At 47.2% G+C, this 23,687-nt stretch overlaps 1 protein-coding gene across 1 annotated transcript in view; it reads right to left on the reverse strand.

Annotated features, from left to right (window-relative positions):
* Positions 1–1,016: 1,016 nt before the first annotated feature.
* The window catches only part of SLC17A5 (solute carrier family 17 member 5), a 101,865-nt gene continuing 79,194 nt past the window's right edge, over positions 1,017–23,687 (reverse strand). Inside the window, exon 11 of the mRNA XM_040349958.1 lies at positions 1,017–1,963. Within this exon, the coding sequence (XP_040205892.1) occupies positions 1,826–1,963 (138 nt within the window). The 3' untranslated portion in view covers positions 1,017–1,825. The remainder of the gene's footprint in view (positions 1,964–23,687) is intronic.

Consider the following 23,687-nt stretch of genomic DNA (forward strand, 5'->3'; position numbering starts at 1 on the left):
GTCCAGCAGAAATAACACATATTCCCTTATCATAAGTGTTTCCACACCTTTCACTGAAACCTGGTCTTCCTGAGACAGTTGCATTGCACATAGATGTATTAAAGGGAATGTATAGTAATTTCAAGGCTTTCCTAGATAAACATGTAGATTCTGATCATCATTGACTGGCAATTATCAATCAATTCATGTTAAATAACTAAAAGGCAAAACTTTTTTCTTTTGGATAGAGTGGAGAGGGATTAGAACACTTGTCAGTTGTTATTGATGTCCGTGTCCCCATTAAGGAGATTCATTCTCTCTATTTGTCCTGTTTATCATTATCAGTGACAGTAAAAGAAAACCCCACATTTTGGGAAAATAAATAGGGGGTTAATCTTCCACTAGGAACACTAGTTCTGGTGACCTGAGGGTGCCCAAGGCATTCCTTCCCTTAATTTGCAAGTATTTCCTCTCACTTCCTGTTTGGTAACGGGACAGGAAATTAAGGGACATCTCCTAAATGGGACAGAGATGACAAAAAATAAAAATCTGACAGGGGTTATAAACTTTCCTTGCTCTATCCAAAATAGAAAAGGGGGTTTTGCCTATAGTTCTACTTTGAGGCTCCATGCACACTGAAGCTGATAAAAGCTATAAAAAAACGCCAGTAGCTTTGCAGGGAGCCTTTCAACATTTTTAAGCGTTTTTTGCAAAGCTTTAATAAGCGTTTTTGAGTGTAGCTTTTTTTTTTTCTTCAATGGATCAGAAAAACACTGGCGCTAGCGTTTTTTAGCATTTTTTCCCACCGAAAAACGGCACTTTGAACGCAAATTTTGGGCGTTCAGAAAAAAGCCAATAAACTCCAAAGCTCATTAACACTAAAAAACGCCCAGGTGTGCATTGGCACATAGGCCAACATAGAGTTCAGTTTATGGGCTTTAAAAAAAAAAAGCCAAACACGCCAATAAACTGCAGTTTATCAGCTTCAGTGTGCGTGGAGCCTGAGATTTGTGTTTGTTTACATTATATAATATGTACATGAAACAGCCATATTTTCTAGTGACACACAGAGGTCCTGCTTTGAAGTGCTATAAAATGGTTTTGCTTTACTGCTGCTATTCATAAAGCAAATGCACAAGCCAACTCACTCATTGAAAATACATTTTTTGTTACTTTTGTAACAAATATACAAAAGCTAAAAAAAATGTCATAATGAAAAATTACTTCAAAGTGACACAAAAACATATCCTTATTTTTCAAAAAGAATCCATAAACATTCATGTAATCTATTTTTCATGAAATAGTTTCTCACTGTGGTTTTTCCATCTCCTTGTAACTTTCTCCATGAGCTCCTAAACCACTCCTTTTCCCCATTAACTTCCGTATGTTTGAAAAGGAGCCGTGCACATCAGTTGGGGACATGTGCACTGCTCTATGCACACTATAAATCCCATAGTTCAAAGTCCCTAGTCCATCTTGGGACAGTGAGGGTGGCTATGCTCTTACTTACAGTGGGAACATAGCCAGGAAGTCAGATCATGGCAGGAAGCAAAAAAAAAAAAAAAAAGGCATTAGGAAAAGACCGAGCAACAGCAAGTAGCTTTTGGAATTAAGAATACATACTCGAATAGGATATACTTTTAAAAGAAAAACAGATTCAGATTTTAGTGTTACTTAAAAGGTAAAACATGAGCGCCACTGAAAATACGCTATACCTTCCCTTTAATCCCATAAGGCTGCATCCTGAATTTCAAATATAATACAAAATATTGAAAATAAAGTACTAATGTCTATATGGAATGACATTTCAAGGCATCTTGTGTATATAAAGTGTCAGTGCTTGTTTTCAGCTTCTCTGAGCTTTATTAGTCCTCACAGCCCAATCTTGTACTGTACCGCTGGCAAATGCTGCAAAGAACAACGCTCCAAATAGATTAATGGCAGCAGCAATGTAGAAGACGAGCTGCCACTGCTCCACAGTGTTCTGTAGAAGAAAGGGGAAACACAAGCGATTACATTCAAAGAATACTACCAATGCTGACAATACACACACAGCAGTTTACAGGCAGTTTCAAGAAACTCTCAATCACAAAAACCAAGTAAGTCAAGGCAACCTGCCACAACTTTTTGAATGTGTGGATAGACTATTGGTAGTAGGTTGCATTTCTTCAGTTGTATAGAGTAGGTTGGGAAATGTAAATCACTATGTCACGCAATGGGTTTGGGCCTCTTTCCTGTATGTGTTTGCAGAAGGGTTGGTGCTGCATTGCACGTTACCTCCTACGTAATGCATGTAGAGATGCTGAAACTACATCTCTCAGTAGTCCTTCCTCTCACCATATGCGATATTTGCATAAAAAGGGCATGTATGCAGGACATCATTGCTATAGTCAGTGCAATAGAAATTAGATATAACTGTGCTCAAATCCCAATAGATCTACCTTCATATAATCCATTGGGTGCACACTGATATATACCCTTTCTAACAAACTTTGCAAGAAAAATAAATAAAGGATTTCTGGTTCACATACATTGCAATACATATTTAGGTTGGTAAAGTAATGTCTCATTGGCCAGTCCATAATCTAAAAAATGCAAATGCTCCATTTGATATGGTGCCTATATGGGGCAGATAGACAGAAATGTAGGAGAGCTACAATGTTCAGGTCTGGCCATTGACCTTAAATGAAATAGAAAGAAGATGTATACCTGTGGTCAAATCCCAATAGCTTAAAGGGGTTGTAAAGGTACAATTTTTTCCCCTAAATTGCTTCCTTTACCTTAGTACAGTCCTCCTCCACTTACCTCATCCTTCGATTTTGCTTTTAAATGTCCTTATTTCTTCTGAGAAATCCTCACTTCCTGTTCTTCTGTCTGTAACTCCACACAGTAATACGAGGCTTTCTCCCTGGTGTGGAGTGTCATGCTCGCCCCCTCCCTTGGACTACAGGAGAGTCAGGACGCTCTCTTCGTTGCAGATAGATAAAGGAGCTGTGTGTTAGTGGGCATCCTGGCTCTCCTGTAGTCCAAGGGAGGGGGCAAGCACGACACTCCACTCCACACCAGGGAGAAAGCCTCGCATTACAGTGTGGAGTTACAGACAGAAGAACAGGAAGTGAGGGTTTCTCAGAAGAAATAAGGACATTTAAAAGCAAAATGAAAGGATGAGGTAAGTGAAGGAGGACTGCACTAAGGTAAAGAAAGTGATTTAGGAAAAAAAAAATTGTACCTTTACAACCCCTTTAAAACATGTATTACAATATATGTGAACCAAATGTTCCTATTTTTTTTTTTTTTTTTTTACAAAGTTTGCTAGAAAGGGTGTATAGCAGTGTGCAGAGGGTTCATCCAGAACTTCTAGTGTTAACATGTGGTCACACCTTTTTAGCATCTGATGGATTATATACATGTAGAAGCTATTGGGATTTGCAGATCATTTATAGATCTTCTATAAGAAGCCAAGTAAAAACACAGGGTTAATAGAACTGTACATGTATGTCATATGTGCTTTGAACAGGCTATCCAGCGAGTCACTTGTTTTGGCACCACCTGCAGACTCCAGAAAGGAACTGTAAAGCTGCTTGTAGAATATATATATGAGAATAGGTTTTATTTTGGAGCACTGTTTGCATAATCACAAATAAATGTATAATGAAAAAGACACAAACATAAAATGCCAGTTGCTATTTAGAGATACTTATGAAAGGAGTGGTGTGGAATGATATTTATAGTTTCAATATAGTCCGATATTGTATAAGAAGCTAAAGACCGTTTATTCCATAGTGCAACTGTACATGTATTGAAGATTTGATCTTATTATACAACCTAGATATACTTGCCTCTGAAGTTTAATCGGCTTATATTTTGCCTTCACTGGTTAATTTTTCCCATACATCTCTGCTTTTCTATGCAATACAGGCAGATGTATGCATCAAGGCTGATGGAGAGGGACCAGCTCTACATAGTATCCTGAAAATATCACAGCACCCTACCTCAGTACTCTTAAAGAGCCCTCAGCCCTGATTATAGGCAGTGGGCTGGTGCTTGGGAGGAGTTATTCAAATATTCCTTGAGAGGTGGATGTCAGTCTGGGCATTCCTAGGTAGAACACATTTGCATAGACTGCCCTAGTAATGCCCACAAGTGATGCGGAGACCCATTAGTGAAATAAATTCGGTGAAAGTGATAGTATGAGGAGGCTGGGGAAGCAAGACCTAGATGATGTTGGATGTCCTCTGTACAGTGACACAGTAAGCAATTTTAGTACAGGAGAGAAACCTGTACAGCTGTGCAATACTGAAGGTAAAGCACCCCACATGAATGGACCCTTACTCTCCAGCAGGGCCGGTGCAAGGATTTTTGACACCCTAGGCGAAACCTAATTTTGACGCCCCCTCTGGGTCTGCCCCTGACTCCACCCCCATTGCCATTGTTAAAAGGTTTGATTGAACCCTCTAACTGCTACATCTGCAAGACAGTCTGTTCTTTTGAAAAACAATAGACTTACTGGCAGGATCACCAGGTGAATATAAAAGAGAAAACCTAAAAAACAAAACTAATGCAGCCACCCATCTATAATTTGGTAATCTGCAGTATAATAAATATTTTGCTTTGCTTTAATACCACTTAAAGAGGATAAAGTTAATCAAGTAATTATGTTATACATCAATGTATAGGCAGATGATGGTAAGGAAGGAGTTAAAACAAGAGATAAACAGACTGTATTAAAGCTACTTCCAGTGCTGACAAGGAAAGAGAGAGAGGGGGGGGTCAAAGAGAGAGAGAAGAGAGAGAGGGGGGCTGAGAGAGAGAAAAAAGAGAGCGGGCTGTCAGGGAGAGAGAGAGGGGGCTGAGAGAGAAAAGAGGGGGCTGTCAGAGAGAGAGAGAGAACGAGAGAGAGGGGGCTGTCAGGGAGAGAGAGAACGAGAGAGAGTGGGCTGTCAGGGAGAAAGAGAGAACGAGAGAGAGGAGGCTGTCAGGGAGAAAGAGAGAACGAGAGAGAGGGGGCTGTCAGGGAGAAAGAGAGAACGAGAGAGAGGGGGCTGTCAGGGAGAAAGAGAGAACGAGAGAGAGGGGGCTGTCAGGGAGAAAGAGAGAACGAGAGAGAGGGGGCTGTCAGGGAGAAAGAGAACGAGAGAGAGGGGGCTGTCAGGGAGAAAGAGAGAACGAGAGAGAGGAGGCTGTCAGGGAGAAAGAGAGAACGAGAGAGAGGGGGCTGTCAGGGAGAAAGAGAGAACGAGAGAGAGGGGGCTGTCAGGGAGAAAGAGAGAACGAGAGAGAGGGGGCTGTCAGGGAGAAAGAGAACGAGAGAGAGGGGGCTGTCAGGGAGAAGGAGAGAGGGCTGCTGTCAGGGGGAGAGAGTGAGAGAGGGCTGCTGTCAGGGAGAGAGAGAGGAGAGAGGGCTGCTGTCAGGGAGAGAGAGAGGAGAGAGGGCTGCTGTCAGGGAGAGAGAGAGAGAGGAGAGAGGGCTGCTGTCAGGGAGAGAGAGAGAGAGGAGAGAGGGCTGCTGTCAGGGAGAGAGAGGAGAGAGGGGGCTGCTGTCAGGGAGAGAGAGGAGAGAGGGGGCTGCTGTCAGGGAGAGAGAGGAGAGAGGGGGCTGCTGTCAGGGAGAGAGAGGAGAGAGGGGGCTGCTGTCAGGGAGAGAGGGGGCTGCTGTCAGGGAGAGAGGGGGCTGCTGTCAGGGAGAGAGGGGGTTGTCAGGGAGAGAGGGGGTTGTCAGGGAGAGAGGGGGTTGTCAGGGGGGGGAGAGAGAGAGAGAGAGAGAGAGAGAGAGAGAGAGAGGGGGGGCTGTCAGGGAGAAAGAGAGGAGAGAGGGCTGCTGTCAGGGGGAGAGAGAGAGAGAAGAGAGGGCTGCTGTCACGGAGAGAGAGAGGGGGCTGTCAGGGGGAGAGAGAGAGGGGGGGCTGTCAGGGAGAAAGAGAGATGAGAGGGCTGCTGTCAGGGAGAAAGAGAGATGAGAGGGCTGCTGTCAGGGAGAGAGAGAGGAGAGAGGGCTGCTGTCAGGGAGAGAGAGAGAGGAGAGAGGGCTGCTGTCAGGGAGAGAGAGGAGAGAGGGCTGCTGTCAGGGAGAGAGAGAGGAGAGAGGGCTGCTGTCAGGGAGAGAGAGAGGAGAGAGGGCTGCTGTCAGGGAGAGAGAGAGGAGAGAGGGCTGCTGTCAGGGAGAGAGAGAGAGAGGAGAGAGGGCTGCTGTCAGGGAGAGAGAGAGGAGAGAGGGCTGCTGTCAGGGAGAGAGAGAGAGAGAGAGAGGAGAGAGGGCTGCTGTCAGGGAGAGAGAGAGAGAGAGGAGAGAGGGCTGCTGTCAGGGAGAGAGAGAGGAGAGAGGGCTGCTGTCAGGGAGAGAGAGAGAGAGAGAGGAGAGAGGGCTGCTGTCAGGGAGAGAGAGAGAGAGGAGAGAGGGCTGCTGTCAGGGAGAGAGAGAGGAGAGAGGGCTGCTGTCAGGGAGAGAGAGAGAGGAGAGAGGGCTGCTGTCAGGGAGAGAGAGAGAGAGGAGAGAGGGCTGCTGTCAGGGAGAGAGAGAGAGAGAGGAGAGAGGGCTGCTGTCAGGGAGAGAGAGAGAGGAGAGAGGGCTGCTGTCAGGGAGAGAGAGAGGAGAGAGGGCTGCTGTCAGGGAGAGAGAGAGAGAGAGAGAGAGAGGAGAGAGGGCTGCTGTCAGGGAGAGAGAGAGAGGAGAGAGGGCTGCTGTCAGGGAGAGAGAGAGAGGAGAGAGGGCTGCTGTCAGGGAGAGAGAGAGAGAGGAGAGAGGGCTGCTGTCAGGGAGAGAGAGAGGAGAGAGGGCTGCTGTCAGAGAGAGAGAGAGAGAGAGAGAGAGAGGAGAGAGGGCTGCTGTCAGGGAGAGAGAGAGAGGAGAGAGGGCTGCTGTCAGGGAGAGAGAGAGAGGGCTGCTGTCAGGGAGAGAGAGAGAGAGAGAGAGAGAGGAGAGAGGGCTGCTGTCAGGGAGAGAGAGAGAGAGGAGAGAGGGCTGCTGTCAGGGAGAGAGAGAGGAGAGAGGGCTGCTGTCAGGGAGAGAGAGAGGAGAGAGGGCTGCTGTCAGGGAGAGAGAGAGGAGAGAGGGCTGCTGTCAGGGAGAGAGAGGAGAGAGGGCAGCTGTCGGAGAGAGAGAGAGAGAAGAGAGGGCTGCTGTCAGAGAGAGAGAGAGAGAGAGAGAGAGAGAGGAGAGAGGGCTGCTGTCAGAGAGAGGAGAGAGGGCTGCTGTCAGGGAGAGAGGAGAGAGGGCTGCTGTCAGGGAGAGAGAGAGAGAGGAGAGAGGGCTGCTGTCAGGGAGAGAGAGAGGAGAGAGGGCTGCTGTCAGGGAGAGAGAGAGAGGAGAGAGGGCTGCTGTCAGGGAGAGAGAGAGAGGAGAGAGGGCTGCTGTCAGGGAGAGAGAGAGAGAGAGAGAGAGAGGAGAGAGGGCTGCTGTCAGGGAGAGAGAGAGGAGAGAGGGCTGCTGTCAGGGAGAGAGAGAGGAGAGAGGGCTGCTGTCAGGGAGAGAGAGAGGAGAGAGGGCTGCTGTCAGGGAGAGAGGAGAGAGGGCTGCTGTCAGGGAGAGAGGGCTGCTGTCAGGGAGAGAGAGAGAGAGAGAGAGAGAGAGAGAGAGAGAGAGAGAGAGAGAGAGAGAGGGCTGCTGTCAGGGAGAGAGAGAGAGAGAGAGAGAGAGAGAGAGAGAGAGAGAGCGAGAGAGAGAGGAGAGAGGGCTGCTGTCAGGGAGAGAGAGAGGAGAGAGGGCTGCTGTCAGGGAGAGAGAGAGGAGAGAGGGCTGCTGTCAGGGAGAGAGAGAGGAGAGAGGGCTGCTGTCAGGGAGAGAGAGAGAGAGAGAGAGAGAGAGGAGAGAGGGCTGCTGTCAGGGAGAGAGAGAGAGAGGAGAGAGGGCTGCTGTCAGGGAGAGAGAGAGGAGAGAGGGCTGCTGTCAGGGAGAGAGAGAGAGGAGAGAGGGCTGCTGTCAGGGAGAGAGAGAGAGAGAGAGAGAGAGAGAGAGCTGCTGTCAGGGAGAGAGAGAGAGAGGAGAGAGGGCTGCTGTCAGGGAGAGAGAGAGAGAGAGAGAGGAGAGAGGGCTGCTGTCAGGGAGAGAGAGAGGAGAGAGGGCTGCTGTCAGGGAGAGAGAGAGGAGAGAGGGGGGGCTGTCAGGGAGAGAGAGAGGAGAGAGGGCTGCTGTCAGGGAGAGAGAGAGAGGAGAGAGGGCTGCTGTCAGGGAGAGAGAGAGAGGAGAGAGGGCTGCTGTCAGGGAGAGAGAGAGAGGAGAGAGGGCTGCTGTCAGGGAGAGAGAGAGAGAGAGAGCTGCTGTCAGGGAGAGAGAGAGAGAGAGAGAGAGGGCTGCTGTCAGGGAGAGAGAGAGAGAGAGAGAGGAGAGAGGGCTGCTGTCAGGGAGAGAGAGAGAGAGAGAGAGGAGAGAGGGCTGCTGTCAGGGAGAGAGAGAGGAGAGAGGGCTGCTGTCAGGGAGAGAGAGAGGAGAGAGGGCTGCTGTCAGGGAGAGAGAGAGGAGAGAGGGCTGCTGTCAGGGAGAGAGAGAGAGGAGAGAGGGCTGCTGTCAGGGAGAGAGAGAGAGGAGAGAGGGCTGCTGTCAGGGAGAGAGGGCTGCTGTCAGGGAGAGAGAGAGAGAGAGAGGAGAGAGGGCTGCTGTCAGGGAGAGAGAGAGAGGAGAGAGGGCTGCTGTCAGGGAGAGAGAGAGAGAGAGAGAGAGAGAGAGAGAGAGAGAGAGAGAGGGCTGCTGTCAGGGAGAGAGAGAGAGAGAGAGAGAGAGAGAGAGAGAGAGAGAGAGAGAGAGGAGAGAGGGCTGCTGTCAGGGAGAGAGAGAGGAGAGAGGGCTGCTGTCAGGGAGAGAGAGAGGACTGCTGTCAGGGAGAGAGAGAGAGAGAGAGAGAGAGAGAGAGAGAGAGAGAGAGGAGAGAGTATATAAATATATAATTAAAAAATGACATCATTAGTAATCAGTAGCTGGAACATTCAGGGTCTGAACGCTTCAGCCTTCGGATCCAAAGTAAATGATCCAGATTTCAAGCAAAGACTATATGAGACGGACATACAAATCCTCCTGGAAACATGGAGCAGGGCACAGGATGAACCATCAGTACCTACTGGCTATAGGGAATTCTCTGTCCCCGCACAGAAAGATAAAAACATCAAACAGGGCCGATGTTCAGGAGGAATACTAGTCTGGTACAAGGAGGAGCTACATGGGAACATCAATGCAATCAAAAAAGGAGAGAGCCACATCTGGCTAAGAATAAGCAGCTCCATCCTCACCTCCCAGTCTGACATCTACCTATGTGCAGCATACATTGCCCCAGCAGAGTCTCCATATTTCAGACCAGACACCTATGAGATCCTACAAAATGAGGTCATCCACTTCCAATCCCTGGGACAAGTGCTAATCTGCGGAGACCTCAATGCCAGGACAGGAAGGGAAAAGGACTATACAAGTTCTGATGGCAACACATACATACTGGGCCATGCAAATTACGACCAGGAGTCCATACAGAATCAAAGAAACAGCTATGACAGTACAACCAACAAAAACGGAAGAAAATTGCTGAATGTGTGTCGCAGTCTGGGCCTCTACATCCTCAACGGCCGTACCAAGGGAGACTCTCTAGGAAGGTACACATTTAGCTCCCATGTAGGCAGCAGTGTGGTAGACTATGCCATCACAGATATGAACCCCACACTCATCAATGGTTTTACAGTCACCCCACAAACACACCTATCAGACCACAACCAACTACTGCTATACATCAAATCTTCTAGCAAACCATCACCAAAACTCCACCGGGCGTCTCTCCGCAACCTGCCACCATCATTTAAATGGTCCAAACAGTCTACCACAAAATACAGAGAGGTAACTGACAGACCCGACATTAAAAAACAGCTTGAAAACTTCCAAAACGGGGGCGTGGTCTAGCCGGGACTGAAGATGGACGCTTAGCCTGATAGCTCCCGCTGCTACAGACCTAAATCAGCTGACTAACGCTCCGGTAAGCTGAATTTGCTATCACAGAGACTATACCGGGACTCCGGACATACCCGGGCACGTTTTGTGAAATTACCGACGAAAACCGGAGAGAATTGACTAAACGGTAGCCCCTTGTTGTTTTAACGCGGGGACACATAGACCGCAATGATGGAGAACTCGAAGGGATTGGTACATACTCTAAATACCCCCGAGGGTATTACACCACTTGTCGGTGCTGTCAACCCTGGGTCATCCACCGATCTGACACAAAGACCCAATCTGGGAGACCTCCACTTAATTGCAGCGGACATAAAAGCCACACTGACTGCTGCCATTACCGAGTTGAGCTTAGAGGTACGCGCAGTTACAATGCGGGTAGTGGAAGTGGAAAAAACAACTGCGCAACACGGCACAGTGATGCGTCATATAAACCGCAAAGTGGATAACCATACACTCCATCTACGGGACCTACACCGCCAAGTTGAAGACTTGGAGAACCGAAATCGGCGCCATAATTTGAGGGTTAGAGGTCTCCCTGAAACGGTGGACAATGATAACCTTACCCCAATTGTTACTGGTATATTTAACAACCTTTTGGGCCGACCGCCGATAACAGCGATCAAAATGGAGCGCATACATAGAGCCCTGAGACCTAAAGGCAGGGCTACTGACCCACCAAGAGATGTCATTTGTTGCCTATGTGATTTTCAACTCAAGGAAGAAATTTTAAGAAATGCAAAACTCCGATCTAAATGCATGTATGAGGGGACTTTAATTCAGATCTATCAGGATTTGTCATATATAACGCTACAACATAGAAGAGACCTGAGACCCCTGCTAGAAGCACTGCGCAGCAGGAATATCATATATCGTTGGAAGTTTCCTTTCGGTTTATTGGCGACTAATCAGGGTCATTCAGCACTGTTGAGGGTACCTGAAGACCTGCGCCCCTTTTGCAACGCAATGGATATCCCCTACATGGATGTACCAGACTGGTACGCGGACTTTAGATCCCAGTCCAACAGGAAAGAAAATACTCCTGAAGAAGCAATGGAAACAGTTTCAACCAGATTCAGAAGACGTCGCTCATTATCTGCAGACAAAACTTCTGCTTCTTCTAGGGATCAACACACCGATCTACGTTCACCAGGCTCTACGCGCAATAGAAAGTCCAGAAGAGAATACTGAAGACTTGCCGCTTATGATATTACCTTCATGATATGTTTGTCTATCTTTTTATTAATACGGTAGATATTGCTATGTTTTGAGCTCATGTTATCCACTTTTTTTTTAAATTCATTCTGAAGTTCGGATGCATGTTTTGTTACAAGTTTAAGACATGCTTTGTACACCCTGATTGGAAATTCATCCAATCGTAGTGTATTGAGCTCTACAGGATACATTTTTGATTTATATTGTCTATGCTGACATTATCCTGATAGCTTAATTTATTATAGCTATATTGGGAGCAAGTTCCTAGAAAATAGTGAAGTTACATCAGTCTCTCTCGTTCTTATTTTGTCTTTCTAAAGTTACTATATATGAGCATGTTATGTAATGCTCATTGGAATATACATGCAACTCAATAATCCCTGTTTGTTATTTTTGTGGCAAGAATGTATCTTTTCTGCTCCTTACATTCCATGTTTATATTTACTGGTTGAGTCTTTACAATGTAACAAATCTAATCGCTAGTTTCACTGTGCCATACCATTGCTGAATACTGTTATGCTTTATTCATAAAAGTTTAGGCTGGACAGTATTTGTCCCGGTATATTTCTCTATCTTTCTTTTCAAAGTATTTTTTTTTATTAAAGAATGCACGTATGCTGCAATGCAGGTCTGTAGCGGAGGGTAGTTTGACGTTCCTAGGGTCTGTCTTGGTCCAGATTCATTCCAACTCCCTCACAGCAGTACTCCTTGTCATCGCCTTAACCGGGTCTGTGGCAGGAAGAGTCTGCTTTATCTCTCTCATTTACACTTCCCTAAAGGGTAGTGTCTTGTTAGTTTTCTGTTACCCTATCCTGTTACATATTCATAATATTTACATTTTTTTGAATATTCTCAATTGGTGAGCTTCTCCAAGTTTCTTTCCCCCCCCTCCTATTCTTTTTTTTTTTTTTTTTTTTTTTTGGATATTATCATTCAGTGACTATCTGAATACTCTCCCCACTATAGTACTTTATTCTTTATTAACTTTGAACATCTGAGAAGATGGCTCTATCGGATAACATTTCTTCAACCCTAGTGCAGAAGGTTAAATTGTATTCCCTAAATGTGAAAGGCCTTAAGGTGCCCGAAAAAAGATCCAAATTAATGTTATTACTTCATAGATCAAAAGCAGAAATTATACTGCTCCAAGAGACCCATTTTAAGACGGATAACGTGCCAACATTTAAGGATAAAAGGTTCCCTACTATGTTTAACGCTACTAACCCAAACTCCAAAACTGGAGGAGTCTCTATTTTAATTTCTAAGCATTGTCCTTTCAAACTATTGGACTCTAGTGTTGACAGTGAAGGCAGATTTTTATTTCTTAGGGGCTCTCTATTCAATGTACCTATCACAATTGCAAATATTTACGCGCCCAACCAGTCACATGCCCCATTCTTTTTGAAAACATTAGAGACTCTTGAATCTTTTGCAACCGGCATGCTCATTGTTGGGGGGGACTTTAATTTAGCCCTTAACCCCCTACTAGACACTTCATCTGGTACTTCAAGAATCTCATACAGAGCTCTCGGGCTGATTAAAAAATCCTTACATAAATTGACACTACACGATACATGGCGCACTCTGCATCCTAATAGTAAGGATTTTACATTTTTCTCGGCTCCCCATAACTCATATTCCAGATTAGACTATCTTTTGATTGCTCAAAAAGGCTTAGATGCCCTTCTGGATGCCACAATAGAACTGATGATCATCTCGGACAATCCAATCACTATGTCCTTATCTTTCAAAAACAAACCTGCTCTCCCACCAATATGGAGACTTGATAATTCTTTACTTAATGACGCTGATAATGTCAAATTGCTACACTCAAACATAAACCACTACTTCACTGAGAACGATACTCCTGAAGTGCACCCTCTAAATGTGTGGTTAGCTCACAAATGCGTCATTAGGGGGGAATTGATTTCTCTGGCCGCTAGAAGGAATAAACTGAGACAAGCTTGCATTAAAGATCTTACGGATCGGATCAATAGGCTGGAAAAAATACACAAACAATCGCTAGCGAAAGACACTCTATCAGATCTTTTAATAGCCAGGGAAGACCTGCTCTTGTTGCTGGAAAAAAAAATAAAACGCAATTTAAATTTCTCACGAAAGGTGTTTTATGAATTTGGCAACAAAAGCAGTAAACTACTAGCTAACACTATTAATTCGAAAGCCCTGAAAAGACGTAATGATATTTATTCCATCTCTGATTCTGCTGGGAGATCATACAGCAATTCTACTGATATAGCAGACCAATTCCAAAAATTTTATTCAAACCTATATAATCTACCCTCCATAATGCCTCCTAAAAATTCTCCTAGTAGAATAGATCTAATTACTGATTTTCTGAAATCCTATAGTCCTAAACCAATTAGTATGGATGTAGCCAAAGGACTGGAAAAACCTATAGATCTACCTGAAACTTTATCCGCTCTTAAACAACTTAATATGGGGAAATGCCCAGGGCCTGATGGTATTACTGTAAATTACTACAAAACTTTCCAGGACATAATTATTCCCAACTTCTTAAAAGCATTCAATTGCATTCCTGCTACCCCAGATGTAAACAAAAATTTGTTAGAGGCGCATATAACTGTAATCCCCAAACATGATAAAGATGCAACATTGGTATCCAACTACAGGCCCATTTCGCTCCTCAATGTAGATGTAAAGTTATATGCAAAAGTCATTGCCAATCGTTTACTACCCCTGCTTCCTGACCTTATCTCTCTAGACCAGGTGGGATTCGTGCCTGGCAGGGAGGCGAGGGATAATACTACGAAAGCAATACTTATTCAGCATTGGCTACGAAACACTAAATCACCCGGTTTCTTGTTGTCCCTCGACGCAGAGAAAGCCTTCGACAGAATAGCCTGGGACTACATGCACGAAGCGTTGAAGGCTATAGGATTGCAAGAAAAATTACTTCAATTTATTCATTTTCTGTACTCGTCCCCTACGGCCAGAGTTAAGGTTAATGGCGGGCTGTCGGAGGCTTTCTCTGTGTCGAATGGCACGAGACAGGGGTGTCCACTGTCGCCTATTATTTTTGTATTGATATTAGAACCATTCCTGTGTAAATTGAGAGCGAATAGGGATATTAAAGGTATTGCTATTGATGATAAGATATATAAGCTAGCGGCTTTTGCTGATGACATCCTTTTGTTTTTGTCCAACCCTATCATTACGATCCCCAATTTGCTGAAGGACCTTTCCATGTTCCACGACATTTCTAATATGAAAATTAATTTCGCCAAGTCTGTTGCCCTGAATATATCCTTACCTGTCTCTACAATCTCACTTTGCAAACAAAACTTCCCTTTTCGATGGGAAGAGGAGTGCTTGACATATCTAGGAATTAATTTAACACCCGATGTAAAAGACTTATATAACAAAAACTTTTTACCCCTATTCAATACAGTCAAGAATGATCTCCTTAAATGGGGTTCAAATTTTTTTTCATGGTTCGGGAGAGCGGACATTATAAAAATGAACGTGCTCCCGAGGTTTTTGTATCTGTTGCAGACAATACCAGTCAGGATTCCGTGCACTTTTTTTAAGAATTTCAGGCGATTATGCCTGAAATTTATATGGAACGAGAGGCAGCCTAGAATACAGTGGGAAAAACTCATAACCCCTAAGCTATTGGGTGGAATAGGATTACCTGATTTGCAAAAATATTATTGGGCCTGTCATTTGACCCGTATCTCAGATTGGCATTTACATGGTCACATTAAGGACTGGGTAAATCTCGAAAATTCCTCACATACATGCCATATACCTTTAACACACCTACCATGGATTCATCCCGCCAAAATCACTCGAAAGGTCAACTCTCATCCTGTCACTGGTAATACACTGCGTATTTTTAAATGCCTCTGCAAAAAATATAATATTTCTTCTATATATGGCCCCATGACCCCTTTAATCTTTAACCCAGAAATAAAACTGGAGATGTATGATACCGCACTTGCTGATCCACATTTAACAGACTTATTGAGAATCAACACGCTTTTCAAACAAGGTACCATTATCTCCTATGACACATTCATCGCTGACTACCCGGATACTAACATGTCCCGGCCTGACTATGACATTATTACAAGTTTCGTGACTAAACCCAATTCAAGCTATAACTGGCACAGATCAAAAACCCCATTTGAAAACCTATGCTTTAGGAAATCTCCTCAGAAACATCTAATTTCAACGTTACACGCTATGTTTTTCTCTGATTTTGATTTAAAATCAGACTACACGAATCTGAAGTGGGAAAAAGAACTAAATATCTCGCTCTCAAAAGATCAATGGGGAACTGTCTTTCGCAGGTTACACAAGGGTTCCTTAAATGTACTTACCCAGGAAAATGGATACAAGTTATACTCAAGGTGGTACAGGACCCCCCATATTGTTAATAAATTCAACCCAACCGTATCCCCTTTGTGCTGGCGTTGTAAGTCTGCTGAAGGAACGCTACTCCATATATGGTGGGAATGTAGAGATATTACACCCTTCTGGGATAAGGTACATGACCTAATATGTAAAATCACGACTTATACTCCGGACCATTCTGCCCCACAATATTTACTACATCATTCATCCCTGCCAAACTCAGTTTACAAAGATTCAATAATCCTGCATCTCATCAATGCTGCTAAACTATGTATCCCTGCTAAATGGTTACAACCCTCACCCCCATCTATACCTGAGTGGCTACGGAAAGTCCAACATATAGCAAATATGGAAGATTTAATCCATCAATCTTCTGACACCTCAAACAAGTTTTACGGGAAATGGGCATGCTGGTTGCATTTTGCGAAATCTAATGAATTTGGGACTTTACTAAACAACTGATGTTAAATAGTTACCTTATCCATTTCTCTCTATTCAATTGATCTCTTAAGTTGAATGGAGAAGTTTTAATATAGTGATCTACTTCTGCAGGGAATCATCTTCTCAATCATTTAGTTCTTACTCTTCAAACCTTTTATGAAGGCATCATTTGTTATCATCCCCTTAATATCCAATCCCCTTTTTTTTTATTTATTTACTTTTCCAATGTCATCCCGGTTTGTTGTTCCCGATACTGTTGGGATTTTAGTTTTCCTATATGTATACATTGATTAGTAACTCACTGCTCATTGTAACTGTATATGGATGCGAATATAGAAATTGTTATATTGCACTGTATTTGTAAATTATAAAATCCAATAAAAAGATTTGAAAAAAAAGAAAACTTCCAAAACACCACCTATGAGATAAGCCCACCAGGTATGAACCAGGCAGCAAAGGACTTCCATAAAATACTACACACCATTGCAGAAACAGCCCAGCTGAGAAAAAACAACTACAGGAAACCATCCAACAAACAATCCAATAAATGGTTCGACAAAGAATGCAAAGCATTAAGGAACACCTTACGGACCGTCTCCAATAACAAACACAGAGACCCTGACAACGCTGACCTAAGGATAGCCCATAGCACCCTACAGAAAAAGTACAAACAAACCCTCAAAAAGAAAAAGCAAGACCTCATCTCCAAAAACCTGCAACAGCTGGAAGAGGCACATCAGGAAAATTCTTTTTGGGAAACATGGAAGAATATTGGCTCAGCACCCAGGAAAAACAACCTCCACATCCAAAATGGCGACATCTGGCTCAACTACTTTAAGGACCTCTACAAAAATATTCCAGAGGAGGCTCTAACTGTAGAACAAAAAGACATCATCAAAAGACTAAATGACATGGAGGAAAAAATTAAGGACTTCCAGAACCCCCTAGACGTGCCGATTACACCACAAGAAATTGGGGAGAAAATCCAAAACCTGCAAACCAAAAAATCCAGTGGGATGGATGGAATCCTGCCAGAGATGATTAAACACGGCTCCCCAGAGGTACATGCTGCAATGTGTAAACTGTTCAATCTGGTCCTGAGTGCTGGTTACTACCCTACAGTATGGAACCAAGGCCTCATAACACCCATCCATAAGAGTGGAGACCAGTATGATCCATCCAACTACAGGGGGATATGTGTCAGCAGCACACTAGGGAAACTATTCAACAGTATCCTCAACAAACGGATCCTCAACTTCCTGACACAACACAATGTCCTCAGCAGAAGTCAGGCGGGGTTCATGCCAAACCATCGCACTACAGACCACATCTACACCCTGCACAGCCTCATCAAGAACCATGTCCACCATACAAAACATGGGAAGATATTCGCCTGCTTTGTGGACTTTAAGAAGGCATTTGATTCAGTGTGGCACCCAGGCCTGTTCCTCAAACTATTGGAGAGCGGAATAGGAGGGAAAACATACGACGTCATCAAGAGTTCATACACTGAGAACAGCTGCAGCGTAAAGGTGAATGGGAAAAGAACTGAACACTTCCGACAGGCCCGAGGAGTCAGACAGGGCTGCAGCCTAAGTCCAACCCTCTTTAACATCTACATCAATGAACTGGCGGCAGCTCTAGAATCCTCCCCAGCACCAGGACTGACTCTACATGACACCGAGGTGAAGTTCCTATTGTATGCAGATGACCTCCTACTTCTGTCACCAACAGAGAAAGGCCTTCAAGACAGCCTGGAAGTTCTGGAGAAATACAGCGCCACATGGGCACTACCAATCAACTCGGGCAAAACAAAAACCATGGTGTTCCAAAAGAAAAATACAAAACAAACAAAGAGCCCTTCCTTCACAATAAACAACTGCAATGTGGATGAAACTAAGAGCTACACATACCTCGGCCTAGACATTACCCAATCAGGAAGCTTCAAGCCAGCAATAGAGGCACTAAAAGACAAGGCATGCAGAGCCTACTATGCCATCAGGAGACGGCTGTACCACCTAAAACCACCCGTGAGAGTCTGGCTTAGAATATTTGATGGCGTCATCGCCCCAATCCTTCTTTATGGCAGTGAAGTTTGGGGTCCTGTCACCTACCCAGACCAATCCAAATGGGACCCCAGCCCAACAGAAATATTCCATCTGAATTCTGCAAGCACCTCCTCCAAGTCCATCGGAGCACCTCCAACAGTGCTTGCCGGTCCGAGCTGGGCAGATTTCCCTTACTTTTTGCAGTACAGAAGAGGGCGCTATCATACTGGGACCACCTACAAAACAGCAGCCCCAACTCCTACCACCATCAAGCCTTACTGGACAGTAAGAACCAGTCCAAGCCGTGTGGCCTGCAACAACTTATCAACATCCTGTCTCCCCAAAACTCTCAACAATTCGGCCTGACAAAATCTCAAATAAAAATCACAACTTATAACTCCAAAGAAAAACATGTTGGAGAATGGAGACACGAAATAAAAAACTCCAAAAAACTAACAATTTACCAGTCACTGCAGAGAGAATACAAACTGGCCCCGTACCTGGAGGTGCTACAAGACCCCAAAGAAAGACAGACAATGAGCCTGTACAGACTGAGCGCCCACAGCCTGGAAATGGAATTAGGACGGCACAGACAGACCTACAAGCCCAGGGAGAGGAGACTGTGCCAGCAATGTGACCAGGGGGTCCCGGAGGATGAGGAACACTTTCTGCTACATTGCCCTAAGTATTCATCAGTGAGGGACACTCACTTCCAGAGACTCTCCGCTCTCATCCCGGACTTCAACTCTGCAGAAGAGAAGAGGAAACTCCAAATTCTACTGGGAGAAGAGGAGCCAATGGTGAAGATAGCTGCCCAATATGTGACAGCGTGTCACCGACTGAGAGGGACATGAGAAACCTGAGGACTTTCACAGACTTATGTCCATTCCCCTTTATATTACCCCCCTTCCCCTTTATATTACCCCCTTCCCCTTTATATTACCCCCTCCCCCTTTTCCTTGCTTTGGCAATGCTAACATGTATTTGGTCCTGCCAATAAAGCTTATTTGAATTGAATTGAATTGAATTGAGAGAGAGAGAGAGAGAGAGAGAGAGAGAGAGAGAGAGGAGAGAGGGCTGCTGTCAGGGAGAGAGAGAGAGAGGAGAGAGAGAGGAGAGAGGGCTGCTGTCAGGGAGAGAGAGAGAGAGAGAGAGAGGAGAGAGAGAGGAGAGAGGGCTGCTGTCAGGGAGAGAGAGAGAGGAGAGGAGAGAGGGCTGCTGTCAGGGAGAGAGAGAGAGAGGAGAGAGGGCTGCTGTCAGGGAGAGAGAGAGGAGAGAGAGAGAGAGAGAGAGAGAGAGGAGAGAGGGCTGCTGTCAGGGAGAGAGAGGAGAGAGGGCTGCTGTCAGGGAGAGAGAGGAGAGAGGGCTGCTGTCAGGGAGAGAGAGGAGAGAGGGCTGCTGTCAGGGAGAGAGAGGAGAGAGGGCTGCTGTCAGGGAGAGAGAGAGAGGAGAGAGGGCTGCTGTCAGGGAGAGAGAGAGAGGAGAGAGGGCTGCTGTCAGGGAGAGAGAGAGAGGAGAGAGGGCTGCTGTCAGGGAGAGAGAGAGAGGAGAGAGGGCTGCTGTCAGGGAGAGAGAGAGGAGAGAGGGCTGCTGTCAGGGAGAGAGAGAGGAGAGAGGGCTGCTGTCAGGGAGAGAGAGAGAGGAGAGAGGGCTGCTGTCAGGGAGAGAGAGAGAGGAGAGAGGGCTGCTGTCAGGGAGAGAGAGAGGAGAGAGGGCTGCTGTCAGGGAGAGAGAGAGGAGAGAGGGCTGCTGTCAGGGAGAGAGAGAGGAGAGAGGGCTGCTGTCAGGGAGAGAGAGAGAGAGAGAGAGAGAGAGAGAGAGAGAGAGAGAGAGAGGGCTGCTGTCAGGGAGAGAGAGCTGCTGTCAGGGAGAGAGAGAGAGGAGAGAGGGCTGCTGTCAGGGAGAGAGAGAGAGGAGAGAGGGCTGCTGTCAGGGAGAGAGAGAGAGAGGAGAGAGGGCTGCTGTCAGGGAGAGAGAGGGCTGCTGTCAGGGAGAGAGAGAGAGAGAGGAGAGAGGGCTGCTGTCAGGGAGAGAGAGAGAGGAGAGAGGGCTGCTGTCAGGGAGAGAGAGAGAGGAGAGAGGGCTGCTGTCAGGGAGAGAGAGAGAGGAGAGAGGGCTGCTGTCAGGGAGAGAGAGAGAGGAGAGAGGGCTGCTGTCAGGGAGAGAGAGAGAGGAGAGAGGGCTGCTGTCAGGGAGAGAGAGGAGAGGAGAGAGGGCTGCTGTCAGGGAGAGAGAGGAGAGGAGAGAGGGCTGCTGTCAGGGAGAGAGAGAGAGGAGAGAGGGCTGCTGTCAGGGAGAGAGAGAGAGGAGAGAGGGCTGCTGTCAGGGAGAGAGAGGGCTGCTGTCAGGGAGAGAGGGGGCTGTCAGGGAGAGAGGGGGCTGTCAGGGAGAGAGGGGGCTGTCAGGGAGAGAGGGGGCTGTCAGGGAGAGAGGGGGCTGTCAGGGAGAGAGAGAGAGAGAGAGAGAGAGAGAGAGAGAGAGAGAGAGAGAGGGGCTGTCAGGGAGAAAGAGAGGAGAGAGGGCTGCTGTCAGGGGGAGAGAGAGAGAGAGAGAGAGAGAGAGAGAGAGGGGGCTGTCAGGGAGAGAGAGAGAGAGGGGGGGCTGTCAGGGAGAAAGAGAGGAGAGGGGGCTGTCCGGGAGAGAGAGAGGGGTGGCTGTCAGGGAGAGAGAGAGAGGGGTGGCTGTCAGGGAGAGAGAGAGGGGTGGCTGTCAGGGAGAGAGAGAGGGGTGGCTGTCAGGGAGAGAGAGAGAGGGGGCTGTCAGGGAGAGAAAGAAAGAGAGGTCAGGGAGAGAGAGAGAAAGAAAGAGGTCAGGGAGAGAGAGAGAGAAAGAGAGGTCAGGGAGAGAGAGAGAGAGGTCAGGGAGAGAGAGAGAGAGGTCAGGGAGAGAGAGAGAGAAAGAGAGGTCAGGGAGAGAGAGAAAGAGAGGTCAGGGAGAGAGAGAGAGAGAGAGAGAGAGAGAGAGAGATGGGGGTCAGGGAGCGAGAGGGGGGTCAGGGAGAGAGAGGGGGTCAGGGAGAGAGAGCGCGAGAGGGGGGTCAGGGAGAGAGAGGGGGGTCAGGGAGAGAGAGAGCACGAGAGGGGGGTCAGGGAGAGAAAGAGCGCGAGAGGGGGGTCAGGGAGAGAGAGAGCGCGAGAGGGGGGTCAGGGAGAGAGAGAGCGCGAGAGGGGGGTCAGGGAGAGAGAGAGCGCGAGAGGGGGGTCAGGGAGAGAGAGAGCGCGAGGAGGGTCAGGGAGAGAGAGAGCGCGAGGAGGGTCAGGGAGAGAGAGAGCGCGAGGGGGGTCAGGGAGAGAGAGCGAGGGGGGGGGGGGCAGGGAGAGAGAGCGAGGGGGGGTCAAGGAGAGCGAGGGGGGGTCAGGGAGAGCGAGGGGGGATGAGGGAGAGAAATGGGGGTCAGGGAGAGAGAGGCGGGGTCAGGGATAGAGAGGTGGGGTCAGGGATAGAGAGGTGGGGTCAGGGATAGAGAGGTGGGGTCAGGGAGAGAGAGGCGGGGTCAGGGAGAGAGAGGCGGGGTCAGGGAGAGAGGGGGGGTCAGGGAGAGAGAGGGGGGATCAGGGAAAGAGTGGGGGGGCAGGGAAAGAGAGGGGGGAGAGAGAGAGAAGGGGGTCATGGAGAGAGAGAGAAGGGAGCAGAGTCTGGTTAGTGAAAGAGCTCACTCACTTGGAATGGGCTCTGGTTCATTCAGCAGGCAATGTTTCGTGTGGCTGCATGTTTTTAATCTTAGCCACCCACCTCCCCTTCTCAGACGGAGTGCACAGGAAGGACGGGATGGTCATATAGGAGAAGGCTGAAGCTGCTCAGGGCAGACATGGTGGATTGGACGGAGCACACTGCACACAGGAGGGGCGGGACTCGGGAGAAGTGTGTAGATCATGTGACATCGTGATCTCGGAGAGGGGGGATTTCTGCACAGTGCACACACCAGAGCGGAAGGCGCCCTGCTGGGGAAACTACATGATTGCTGGACACATGTTGTCAGAGGCGAGCAGAAAGTCCCGCGCGCGCCGGGGTGGGGGGGTGCGGGGGTGGCTCTGCTTGACACATGTCAGAGCGCCTGTTAGTTGTACAGACAGTGCCGGAGTAGAATAACCAGCAGCAGGGCGCCCTAGGCGGCCGGGCGCCCTAGGCGGTTGCTTAATCTGCCTAGTGGTAGCGCCAGCCCTGCTCTCCAGTAGCTGTCCATTCCGTGTGTACAGGCCCTTACACAAACTGGGGAATTAACCAAGCTTCCAGTGCCATTATAATGTTGCAAGAAACTGTCGGGAGTAGCATGCACCACATTAACTAAGCATACACACCTATTTCAGGTCTATCTGCACCATTTTCTATTTCAGATTTCCTACATAAAAAATTGACGCAGATTCCTGGCATACGGTATGTGTGCTGTCAGTCAGCTTGCAACACCCTCTCTGCCTGTGCAATAATGACACTATATAAGCAGAGCCTGTGGGGACAACAACCCTGCTCTTCCCTCCCACTAGAGGTAGAGGGGGACAAGCAGACAGAAATCAGACCATGCAGCTCCAGCTCTCCCGTTACATAGTGTGGTTAAAAAAAAAACACAAATCCATCTAGCATCAACCAGAATAAGGAAAAAAAAATACACAATCCTATACCCAGGGGCGTTGCTAGGTAGCAAAAAGACCAGGGGCTTCAGCCCGAAGCCCGAACCGGGGGGGGGGGTTACACGGTGCGACTCACCTGACCTACGCGCGCGTGTGTCAGTACACACACTGACGTGTGTATGTATGTCAGTTACACACTCCATGAGATCAGCATGTAAGAAAGCTCTTAGGCACACTAGCATGTCGTTCAGGGTTGTTTCTGACACATGATCTACATACACCACTGACCAGACCTACTGACACTGACCTGACCTGTCCTACATACACTGGCCTGTCCTGTCCTACATACACTGACCTGCCCAACACTAACACTGACCTGTCCTGTCCAACACTAACACTGACCTGTCCTGACCAACACTAACACTGACCTGTCCTGTCCAACACTAACACTGACCTGTCCTGACCAACACTAACACTGACCTGTCCTGTCCTACACTAACACTGACCTGTCCTACACTAACACTGACCTGTCCTGTCCAACACTAACACTGACCTGTCCTGACCATCACTAACACTGACCTGTCCTGACCATCACTAACACTGACCTGTCCTACACTAACACTGACCTGTCCTACACTAACACTGACCTGTCCTACACTAACACTGACCTGTCCTACACTAACACTAACACTAACACTGACCTGTCCTGTCCAACACTAACACTGACCTGTCCTGTCCAACACTAACACTGACCTGTCCTGTCCAACACTAACACCGACCTGTCCTGTCCAACACTAACACTGACCTGTCCTGACCAACACTAACACTGACCTGTCCTGACCAACACTAACACTGACCTGTCCTGTCCTGTCCAACACTAACACTGACCTGTCCTGACCAACACTAACACTGACCTGTCCTGACCAACACTAACACTGACCTGTCCTGACCAACACTAACACTGACCTGTCCTGACCAACACTAACACTGACCTGTCCTGACCAACACTAACACTGACCTGTCCTGACCATCACTAACACTGACCTGTCCTGACCAACACTAACACTGACCTGTCCTGTCCTACACTAACACTGACCTGTCCTACACTAACACTGACCTGTC

This window comes from Rana temporaria, chromosome 4 (assembly GCF_905171775.1).
Source record: "Rana temporaria chromosome 4, aRanTem1.1, whole genome shotgun sequence".
NCBI classification, from domain to species: domain Eukaryota; kingdom Metazoa; phylum Chordata; class Amphibia; order Anura; family Ranidae; genus Rana; species Rana temporaria.